The sequence below is a fragment of the Protopterus annectens genome, chromosome 1.part0 (genome assembly GCF_019279795.1).
Source record: "Protopterus annectens isolate FY-2018-M chromosome 1.part0, PAN1.0, whole genome shotgun sequence".
NCBI lineage: Eukaryota > Metazoa > Chordata > Ceratodontiformes > Protopteridae > Protopterus > Protopterus annectens.
In genome coordinates this window covers 462,118,562-462,131,321 of record NC_056725.1, presented here as the reverse complement: position 1 = coordinate 462,131,321, position 12,760 = coordinate 462,118,562, and the positions used below count along the sequence as shown (strand labels likewise).

The window sequence follows — 12,760 nt, the reverse complement described above, 5'->3', positions numbered from 1 at the left end:
ATACTACAAATTTAAAACACACTCTAAAAAGTGGTGTTGTACTGACAAAGAGTATAATATAATCAAGAAGGGGAATGAAAGAACATGCACTTATGCTTGGTCCTATAAATGTGTGCAGGAGGCCCATGGTTTGAAAACAGCCCAACGGTGCACTTAATCTGCCACTGCCCTGATGCATTTTCTATGAATGTGGGTTTCAATGCTGTTTCAATGAATGTAAGTTTCAAGGGCAGAGAAGTTTACTGTTGCTCATGCTAAGTCTATTGTCATTATTAGACTGTATTGTTTTGTTTAGCAAATGGCTATCAATGTTTGTGCTATAAGATTTGAAATAAAAGTTTTAAATCTGTAAACAAAGAAAATCATATGCACACTGACTGGTCTGAACAGTGGTTTTTTTTGGTAACTGGGGAGAGAAAGGCAAGTACTGGCACACTTGAATGGCTGCTGGGTGTGGGTGCTGGGGATGGTGGAACACTGAAGGTTGGGGACATGTGGGTCCTTGGTCTCATTTGACCATGATCCAGCTCTGCTTGCGAGCCTGAACTAGTGAAGTGCCTTATAACTTACTGTTCTTTGATGTCAGTTCTGTTTTCTGTCTCACTGTTTAGGAAGGGGGATGTGCCTGGTGAATGGAATGGCTATGTATGACGGAGCTGCCTGGGCCCCAGACCCTTGCACCATCTGTATCTGCGACAGAGGGACTCAGCAATGTGATTCAATTGAATGTGAAGTTGTCAGTTGCCCCAGAAAGCGGATTCCTCCTCAAGAATGTTGCCCAGTCTGCAGTGTTCCTGGTAAGTAGTATAAAACTAAAAGAGGTGCATCTGCTTTTCTGCAGCAGTGCTTTAATATTGGCATGAGGGCAGATCTGTGATGCCAGTTGACCGTACGATATAAAATATTTATGCATCGATACAATTTGTAAAATTTAAGGTTTGCATTTTTCCTTTTCATTTTTCTTAATGAACTGAGGAAGAAACACTGAAACTATGCATTGCTGATTTTTACTAAAATATATTTTGCAAGTCATGTGATGACATGTAATCCTTAGCTGACTGTGGCTTGTACTGCACTGTATAAATTAAAGTGTAAATTTTTGTGTAGAACATAAATTTTCTGTTCGTGTCAAATTGGTATATTTTTTGTTCCTTTATGTCCTACATTTCATGTACATATTACAAAAATACTATCTTTTGTACTTCTTTGTACCCAGGTCATGATTGAAAAAGTTCACTAGATCAGTTCACTTACCTGATAAACAAATTGTAAATAAATAAATATTACCTGAGGAATATTGCCTGTTAGTTGGTTACTCTGGAGGAATTCAGTATATTTTTCAGATTTGAAATTAAGAATTGTTATAGAAAATAACTCCATATTAGGGGTTGGGGATAGACATGACTCAGGGCATGCTGAGGGAATATCGAGCCATAGAGGCTACTGTATCATCCTTTCCATAAATTGCAATTGCTTTTTCCTGTTTTAGAGCAACGGCAGACCAGCTTTGTCCACCAGGAGTTGTTAAGTTCTGTGTAGCAGTTCCTGGCTGTGATTCAGAAAGGATGACTGAAAATATGTTATACAACAGAAGTATCTTTACCTGTTTATTTATGCACCTCCAAGCCTGGTAGCCACTTCAAGTCTCCCTCACCATCGCACTACCTCTGCCATATCATATTGGCCCAAACTGCTACTCATGTTGTCTGAGTGGTACTCAAAGACATTAAGTGGCCAGATATCCAGTTCAAATGTTGTTATTGGTACCACTGGTGGTATTGGCTTTCCTGGTCCTGTCCATCAGCACCTCTGTGTAGTCTAAAGAAGCAGATTACCGTTTTCACTACTGACTGTAAAAACATAATCTTATGTTGCTGCCAGAGTTAAATTGTCCTGACATGCAATGCAGGGTAGTGGCTCCCTTGAGACCTGTCCCTAAAGTCAGCTATGTAGTAAATGAAGGCCAGACACTGAGCCACACCTTCTTCCTGAGATTAAAGTGCAGCACAAGAGCACCCCTTTGCCACCCCTGCTGGTCAAACCTTGGACTTTGTTTTCAGACTTTTCATCACCAGTTTCATAGTCAGGAACCTGTGCCAGCAGCGTAACATGTCTTGATTTCCTAAAGAGGAAATTTATTAGCAACAAAATGTTTAAGAAATTCTCTATTAACCTGGTATAAAGTAAGCAGCATCTAGTGTTATAAACAAAGTGGGAGGGGTTGCTCATTGCCTATAAAACAAATATATTAACTTTGCAGCATTACCCAAATTTTATAATAACAAAAAATGCTGGACAGCATATGACTTTACAGTGGTATTGCCATGATAACATTTCTTTTTTGTTTGGTGGGAGGTAATACAGGGAGAGGATATTATCAGGAGAGGAAGTGCCTGCTAGTCATTATTATAATGTGAAACAACTAATCTTTGTGGTATCCCTTAAGTCTCAAACAACCCACTATGCAAGTACAGTGGGTCCAAAACAAAACAATGTAAGAAACTTTCTGTGTGGAAGTTTTTCAATTCCTGTATGTTTAGTTAATAACTATATATTAAAAATCCAAAAAAATCAGAAAATGGTAGTAAAAGTAGCAAACTTAAAAATGGCCCAAATCAAAAAATCCAGCAACCAATCAACCAGCACTCCAGAAGTAGCCAGGCACAAACAATGACCAACAGAAAAACTTTAATATGTCATAAATAAAAATTGAATAACATGTACCATAAACATGTTAACAGTTTTACCGCATTTTTGTCTACCATAAGACTTCATCAATGTGGCAATTTTTCAAGTTTCGGTACACTTTTAAGTAAACAGTAATAATTTAGTCCAGCCTTTCTGAAAGAGTTCAACTTTAATTGCTATATGAGTTCACATTTTTCCAGTACATTCAGGATATCACCTTCACATTGCCACATTGTTTACAGGACTGATTTTATTTTATTTTTCCAGCATCCTTATTTATCCACCAGCATCTATTTCCAGTTTTCCATGATCATTTCTTTCCAGTTGTTTTTAATACCATGGTAAATAATATTTAATAGTGTATAATATGTTTCTATCATCACACCTCTTTTTGCTTAAATATAGAATACTTTTTTCCACTTTATTGCAGATGACATTTTAATATCAATAATAGCTAATTATTCTTTAATTGCCACACATTTTTAGTTATTAATGTTTTTATTTAATTATATTGCATTATTAATTTATTTTTAAGCATTGATTTTAGTGTTATTTTATATGAAGTGTTCAGTACTTTTATAAGGACACTTTTTTTCAGTCCCACACTGACCAACACAAAATTGATGTACTTTTCCTGGTTTAACCTACTCATTAAATATACATATAAAGTTGCATTCTTGTTTTAATTTTGGTTTACTGTTTTTTACTATGTATATTGGTTAGTTTTAGTAAGATTTTTTTTGTAGATACATAGTTGTAGGTTTCTTGTATATAGACCTTAAGAAGTCTACAGGGATGAAAGTGATCTTTGTTAACAATAATTTATGGAAATAGATTATGTTTTGGACAATGTATTTTTTTTGGATGCCAGAGTATAATTCTTTTTATTGCCAAATGGTCTAATGTTTAAATATTTCCAACTATGTATTATAATGTCTTTGATAAATTCACATACTTTGTTTAATAATAATCTGTTTCAAAGGGGATCCAGTGTCTGTCAGCCTGGCACGACATGCTCGACAAGCCACGTTGCTTCGCCAGAGACAGCTTGCACCTGTCGCCCTTAGGCTTTCGAATACTGGCCAAGGCTCTTGCCACCCCCATAGTGCCTTTTTTGGGCAAGGCTCAAAAGACAAACCCACCTCCATAAACAACACAAGAAACCAAAAACTGAGGGTAATGCTACTCAATGCCAGAAGTCTAAACCTCAAAATGCACGCACTCGAGGCACTCCTCAGTATGGAGAAAATCGATATCTGTGCAGTAACAGAAACCTGGTTCAAGGCTCCAGAGAGCACCCCAGCACTACCAGGCTATAACTCATACCATACCTTTCAGCCACAGAACCTGGACCGAAATACAAAAGGCAGGGGTGTATCCATTTTCATCAAGGATACCCACACCTCCAGGTTAGTGGCACAACATGAGGCCTTGGAAACCATTCATGTGCAACTAACAGAGGGCAAAGCTGCTTTTCAGATTGTAGCTTGCTACAGATTACCCACCTTGTCTCAGGACCCCCACTCAGCATTCCTGAGAACATTGGAAAATATGAAGGTCCTACCAAACACCATGATATTGGGTGATTTCAACTACCCAAACATTGACTGGGAAAACTACTCAAGTACAAACTCCTTTGCCCAACGCTTCCTAGAGTTTATAAACTCAAATGCCCTGGAACAACTGGTCAACATTCCCACAAGAGGTGACAACATATTGGACCTAATCATTACCAACATGGGAGATCAGTGTTCCACACCAGAGGTAAAGCCCTCGCTGGTAAGATCAGACCATAAACTAATCACACTGGACATCCACATCCCGACTTCATCCCCAACCAAGGAAACCACTGTGAAAATTTTTTCAAAAGCAAACTTCACACTTCTCAAGACCAAGGTGGAAAGCTTCAAAGCCCCCTTGCTAAAGGATAATGCTGCCCAAACCACAGAATCCTTTACAAATGTATTCTATGAGCACCTACAGGAATGCATGGATCGAGCCATCCCAAGTAAAACCAAGACGCACTCCTCCAAAAAGAGAAAACCAGTCTGGTGGATCCTGGCCGTAAATAAGCTATACAACAGAAGGAGGAAACTATTACATGATAAAGCAAAATCCCAAAAAGGGAAGGCATCCCTGATCAGTATTAGCAAGAAACTACGATCCCTCATAAAATCATCCAAGGCCAGCTTTGAAAGAAATATTGCCAAAGACTCTAAAGATAATCACAAAGCCTTCTTTAGCTATGTCAAGAATCCAGGTGGCAACTCTCAGATCTGCTCTGAGCTAGTGCAGAATAGCAAAAAATACACTGAACCAACTGACATTGCCAACATCCTGGCTGACAGGTTCAGTGCAAACTTTAGCCCCCCACCCCCAAAAGGGCCCCATGTCAGTCCCAGAAGAATGTAGAGCCCCAGACATCACAGACACACAGGTGAAAACAGCCCTCTCCAAAGCCAAAAACACAGCATCAATGGGACCGGATGGTATCCCAGGCTGCGTCTTACACGAGCTCCAAAATAAACTAAACCCTCACCTAAAATCAATGTTCAAACTCAGCCTTACCACAGGCTATGTACCCAAAGAATGGTGTACAGCAACAGTTATCCCGCTCCACAAAGGTGGTGCCACAATGGATCCTGGGAACTATCACTCTATAAGCCTGACTAGCCTGATTTGCAAAGCTATGGAGCGCATCATCATGGAATTCATTAACAGAGACATTGGAACCTCCAGACACTGGACCCTATCCAATTCAGCTTTGTTAAAGGCAGATCTTGCCTCCTAAACCTAGTTGACTTCTTTGAAACAGTTACCAAGGCCATAGATGAGGGAAAGGTAGTCCACACAGCCTACCTGGACCTCGCAAAGGCCTTTGACACCATTCCCCATTCTGGCATTATAGATAAGCTTACCAGCTTGAACATTAACCACTATGTCATGAGATGGTTTGCCAACTGGCTCATGGATAGAACTCACATGGTCAGAGTTGCGGGTGCCATGTCCGACTCTAAACCAGTTACAAGTGGCGTCCCACAGGGGTTAGTCCTGGGACCCCTCCTGTTCGGTATATACTTCTCTGAGGTACAGGTAAGCACAGGAGGGCTACGGCTGACCAAGTTCACAGATGATTGCAAACTGGGGGCCATAATCGACTCTCCGGCTGACACAGACATCCTCCAGAAGGGTCTCATGGAGACGAATACCTGGTGTCAGAACCATGGCCTCAAGCTAAATGCCAAAAAGTGTATAGTCATCCACTTTGGGAAAAACAAAGTGCCCACGAACTACCACATAGGTGGTAATCCACTAAGTACTGAAGATGCAATTAGGGATCTGGAGACCCAAGTAGATATCAACCTCTCCTTTGATAATCACGTTGCCAAAGTGGTTAGAAAATCCTTCTATGTAGCCCACCTAATCATGAAGGAGTTCACATCGAAATCAAAAGAGGTCATGGTGCCCCTCTACTCATCGCTCATCAGGCCCATAATAGAGTGCAATGACCCTTTTGGGATGTACCTTACTCGACAACTGCAACAGCTGGAGAGACCACAGAAGTACCTCACCAAGAGGATTGTGGGATGCCCTATGCAGCTCGACTAAAGAAACTCCAGTTCTACTCAGTTGCTTACCGCCTACTCAGAGGTGATCTCTACCTGAAGTACAAGGCCATGTCTAACCCGCAATTAATGGACATGCTCCACCTCAAGAAAACCAAATCTCTTAGAGCCACACGTTCCAGGGATTTAAACCTCAGCACAACAATAAATAAGACATACTGGAGGGATAGATTCCTATCCCAGAGGCTTCCCTCGCTCTGGAATAGAATCCCAATCTATGTTAGGCAGAGCCCCTCACTGACTCTCTTCAAGAGAAATCTTGACGAGTGGATGGGAAATTGTAAATTTACCCCTGGAATCACTTCAATGGCCCTGCTGGAAAGAGGCTCAGGAAACCAATCTAAAAGGGAGGCAAAAGCCAACACATTCTGGATAGGCTTATAAATGCCCTTGGGCAGATAGCCTAGTACCTACCTATGAACCTATGAACCTATAAGAAGTATCACATCATTATTAATTTTATTTAAAGTGCATAAGGTTTAAATTATTAGGACATTTAGTAAGTAGGGCAGTACCAGCTCAAATATCACACTGATAAGGATGAATTTGTTAACATGTATACTAATACTTTGTTTTACAACAAAATAAACCACTCCCATACCTGATAACAGGTATATAGTCAGAAAGTTTGGGATGACACTATAATTCTGTTTATTTTTTGTTTTGTTTGGATTGCTTGTTTGTTTGCTTAATAAAAGATTTTTGACTGAAAACAGACTGTCTATCCTGCTTGGATTACTTCTGAATACCTACTAGAGGTAATAATTCTGTATAATATTAATAATATTTCAAAATACATTTTTATTTTTTGATTTCGGATGTTTTTAAGTTTGCTACTTTTACTACCATCTTCTGATTTTTTTCTGCGTTTTAATATATAGTCATTAACTAGACATGCAGAAATTGAAAAACTTCCACACAGAAAAATTTCTTACACTATTTTGTTTCATTACTATAATGAATACCCTGCTGCTTGTGCTACCTGTAACTTGGCTGCTCTCTGAGTTTTTAGATGTATCAAGACAATGGCGATCATAAATTCATGTTCAAAGGTACTAATGACACTGAACATGATTTGAAAACTATTGCATTTGGCACACATAAGAAGCACAGTACACACCTGAAACTGTATTCTCTAGCATATCATTTTGTTGATTAGTCGCTAAAAACATTTGTGAGGTTGCTAAAGAATGACAGGGCTTCAACTGAAGGCAGTACTAGATGCAGCAGATTCATGAGAATATAATCGTATTAGGTACAATCACAAAGGAAGAGCACTAGGCACAAATTAAGTGCGCCAGTGCAAATAGAAGATGTGCCAAAGAGCCCCATACTAAGGGTGCATTCAGTCAAGTAGTGCTTCAGTATCCTATGCAGAATGAGATACACTTTAATTGCAGAAAAGACAATGTGGGCTATTTAGGAAGTAGATATCTACACTATGAGTCTTGGTTATATGTATAATGCAGATTATATTTGATGAGAGCAGAAAATGCACAGTGAGGAAAGAGGTACAACAAGTCATAGTAAGAAAATAACAAGGTAGCATATATACGCAGATGGCACTAAGAAGAAATGGATATATACTGCAAGCCCTCCTGGTGCTTGACTAGACATGATAACAGAATCATAGTGAAAACAAGAAGTTAGTGCAAAGGATTAAGTCTGTGAGCTATTAAATAGCTACCTCCTGTAGTCTAGGGTTTAATTCCCTCAGCCTCCATTTACACTGCATGACCCTTAGTAAGTTAGTTAACCAGAGAGTGTTTGGGGGAACTTGGGATTTTGGGCCTGGCTGGCTCATCAATGGTCGGTGGGAATGCATGCCTAGTAACTACCTATATGTAAGTCAGAAACATCCATGTTGTAAACATTGAGCCTGTAGCATGGCCAGCTGTAAGCATGATAATAAGAATGAATAGACATGATTCATTAATATTGTCATATTAAGTTACATAGGTAGTTAACTTCATGGCAGTGGCATGCAGAAGAGACTGGCCTTTAGCTTGGTTACAAATACAGCAGTGTTGCAGCAGTCCTACCAACGTAGAGCCATTCTGAGCCATATCTGAGGACACAACATGGGAAAGAAATTCCTCTATGGAGGTCACAATAGGAAATCTTAACGTTTCTTCTCACCATGTGAGTGAGTGATACTGTCAGGGATCATGTAAACTGAGCATTTCTAGGCTACCAAAGCCAGTTAATCAATGGCTATGCATGTTGTGCTCTAGCTCTTAAGCATTTCTGAGTCAGAATATGGAAAAGGGTTTTGATCAGCGGTGGTGCAGCAGTAGCATTGTTGCCTCACAGCAAGAGGTTCTCCTGTTCAATTCTCAGCTGGAGTGTGGGGAGTGCCTTCTGTGTGCAGTCTGCATGTCCTCCCCATGGCTGGGTGGGCATTCGAAAGATATGCATAAATGGGCGTGCCTTCGCTGAAGGTTGAACGTCGAGCTGGCACCTCAGCGTTCGTGAAAATCTACTGCCAATCATTAGCGGACCGGAGTTCCGCTGTGGCGACCCCTAACTGGGAAAAGCCGAAAGACAACAACAGCTGTAAATGAACAATTGAAATGTGCATAGATTTTATAGTGAGTTGAATTCAAGGTCAGATTTGTGAATAGAGACTTTTCAACATAGTTCATTGAGCAGGTAATGTATTTTAAATGGTTCATTGTGCTGGGAGGTTCTTCAAACCACATATGAGTCAACATCTGCACTTGTAACAGATACAATTTATACAGTTCACAGAGACAAGAGATATGAAGAATTCTGAAACGCATCTCTAGTCATCTTCCAGACATTCACTTAGTAGGCATGTGTTCAGAACAAACATGCTTTATTTGTGCTCAGAATATCTTCTACTGAGTACCACCTACTCTACAAGTTATATTTATTTTCTGAATTCTGAACTTTGACCATTTACAGACAGAATGCAAGACAAGACAAAAAATCTGAAAGCAATGCAGCATATATCAGTTTTATTTAATAAACAATAGCACTGCACATACATGAATAAGCAGACTTTAAAGAAATTTTCCTCAGGTAGATAGCAAATGATGGAGGTGATGGAAAAGAGAGGTAATTGGGAACATTTTTTGGAATGTACCGAGTTGGAAGGATTTTAAAAATTTCCTATAGAGTAATCTGTTGTAAATGTTAGGAGAGGAAGTTGTAACTAAGGAAATTACTCTTCTGAGCTGGGACACAGGATCTGATTTGTCTAAACATAGTCAGGCCTTGCTAAATTTAATCCTATTGGGTGCCAAAAAAAAGAATTACTAGAAAATGGAACTCAAAAGCTAAACCACTTGTAACTGAAATACTGCACATTGTAAAGGAGATAAAAGAACTGGAAGTGGCATCTTCAGAAGAGGAAAGGAGCAAATTACATGGAATTAAATGGAATTTATGGGAACAATATATGCAGAATAACGTACAGGAGGAGGAATGAGAGAAGGAAGAAATTGAGCAATTTATGTAATGCTGGCATGAATGATAATTGTTAAAAATAAAGCATAAATACGCTGAATAATGTTAGTATGGTTTGTTTTATTTTCTGTTAATATTATGTGTATCTGTGTCTAAATGTGATTCAATAAAGATAATAAAAACATAAACACAAATACAAACACCTCTCTCTCACCTATGTGTGTGTGTGTCTAGCTTAAATACATTTATTTTTATATATATATATATATATATATATATATATATATATATATATATATATAAATGAACATATATGAATATACATATATAAATACACACACCTACACTCGCGCATACACACACACACACACACACACACACACACACACACACACACACACACACACACACACACAAAATATTACTCTACGAAGTATTTATGATTATACAAAGATGCATAAAAAGAACCATTTTTACCCTGGAGCTTAACAGATTAAAATTTAGAGAAACAAAAACTGTTATAAGTGATTGTACAGAACAGCAAGCCACCTTGCAGTTGTTGATAGGATTGCACCCCTAATTTTTCATCTACCATATTAGTCTGACTCAAAGGTCATACATTTTCAGTCTATTACACAAATATTTCTAGTATTTCGTTTTTCATCGGGGTTGTAGATGACAGAGTAATAATAAAGTTAGGGATATTGTGGGCATAGTTCTGCATGTCAGAGATGCATGGGCTTCCTCCACACAAAAACAATTGTAAATAATATCAAAAGGTGTTGATGTCAAAGGAAACATTTCAAAAGTAATCTGTAACACAGTCCCCGGGATTCATGAAACTCGGCGCAAGGCCGGCGTTAGGCTTGCGCCAACCGTGCGGCGTGAAGATGGCGCAGTAGCGCCAAATGCATATTAATGAAGGAGTGCTGCCGCTACAGCCACGTGCACAGGAAAGGAGCGCGAGTGCATAGTGCGTGTCGAAGTGCCGCACGAAGGCGTGGAAATGTCAGCTGTCGACGTGCAACCTAAAATGCTTGCTTATAACAATTTGCAAGCAATAGTAATCACATATGTCAGTGTCCGTGGATACTGAAACGTATGCAAAGCATGCAAGACAGTTCCTGCGAACACAAAATGAAGAAGCAAACACAAATGCATCATAGGGAATAACGGGTCCCTATCCCGCGAACAAATGACATTGAAAACCGTGTGCCTGTAGTCCAACGCAGTGTAGATAGTTATACCAAGTGGAAGTGAAACGCATCATATGTTAGCGCGCCGCCAATAGGTACGTCCAGCCCAATGGTCAGGGTCACCAGCTGACCCATATTGTGAGGGAGGGTACACAGCTGAGCAGATGTGTCCATAACAAAAAACATGATAAATGTAAATATCTAGCGACCGTATGACCGAATTATATCCCACAACGCATGTAATAGTCACATACAATAGGTATGTCTGTATTTCACATACCAAATGAGACAGGAAATAGAATAAGCATGTAAACGAAACAGAAGGAGCATATAAACTGCTACAACAATAAGGCAACATGTAGGCTGAAAGGAACAGTATTATCCATAGCGTTGACTGTGGGTACATGTTGTCCAGTACTTTTGGATATGTGTCCGGAATATATCCCATCCTGGACATAGGAAAAGGTGGCATCCTACCAATGATTAGAACAGTTGGCCAAAATCTGCACATCAGCGGTCCAAGCCGAACTTGTCAGGATGTGTCACAGTTGAACGGGTATTACCCGGGTATACCAACCATGTCATGAAAGTTAAGTATGGGCGTGTACCTATGTGCGTGAGGTATAGCACGTGGAAAGTCAAACATGGCAGGGCAGTCCACACAACCATACAGGTACCCGACATATGTAGGGTATGCAATGTGTTACCTTGACCGTGTCATGGGCCATCAACCAAAGCAGAGATGGATGGAGTGTCAGGAATATGTGTGTGGGGGGAGATGGGTAATGGTATAATCCTCCAAGGCGACACTGTGTCGTATGCAGAATAGGTGAACCGGAGGTGTATGAGGGAGTAGCGGGTGAAGCAGAAAGAAACACAAAAACATGTATACACATCTGCAATACAACCAGACAGGCCATACTGTAGAACACAATCCCACAAACATATGAATATTAAAATGTGCGATACAACTGTACAGACCTGTCACCGGCACATACCCACAGATTGGTCCTGATGGAACTGGCCATATCAAATGCAACACACCTGGATGCATAATGGACTACCCAGCATCCCCTCCACAGCACACAACCTGCCCCCATACCTGAACGTCCACCAAATTCAGCCATACTTGGCCTACTAGTTTGATGCAGCCACATCTACACATAGTGACCACTACGCATATGTAGTAGGTAGTGTCACCCTAGACAGTTTCAGGATTGCAAACTATGTATCCCTTGCATGTAAAACCCCCAGCACATTTTTGTAACGCCAGAAGAATGTTCGTTATTGGTCTTGTTTTGGTCTTGTTAAATTTTTGGGATATCCCTCATGGGATAAGTAACCTGTGTAAACATTAGAATGAGTATGAAGATGATGTCCAGTCTGGTAGATATCTGGATACAAGTTGGAATGTGCAGTACTGGTGTACGAGACTGTCCAGCCCTAGATGGTCATGCAGAACCTACTACCCAGGATCAAACACCTGCCCATGATGCACGTGTCCCGACACGAATAAGCGAGAGTATATATTGCATACATTCGCATAGTGGCACATGGTATATGGGTGATGAAGGCACTGATGTAAACAGGATACCCCCTGATCCACTGCGTGAGGGACAAGTAATGTGTGTGTAGGTGTGACCTGACCAACAATGATAGAGTGCCAAATGTACTGTGATTGTAGGAAATAACTATGTAACATACTGCATGTAACAATTGCCTAAAGCGGTCATGTCAGGATAGAATAAACGTAATTCGTACAAGAAACAGGCAAACAACAAAAGTGCCAAAGGTATAGGCTCACAGCTAGGAAACAAA

The 12,760-nt window shown here is 39.9% G+C and overlaps 1 protein-coding gene across 1 annotated transcript in view; it reads left to right on the top strand.

Annotated features, from left to right (window-relative positions):
• The window catches only part of LOC122792885 (extracellular matrix protein 2-like), a 698,737-nt gene that overhangs the window by 207,062 nt on the left and 478,915 nt on the right, over positions 1-12,760 (top strand). The window contains exon 2 of the mRNA XM_044060447.1: positions 612-797. Within this exon, the coding sequence (XP_043916382.1) occupies positions 612-797 (186 nt within the window). The remainder of the gene's footprint in view (positions 1-611; positions 798-12,760) is intronic.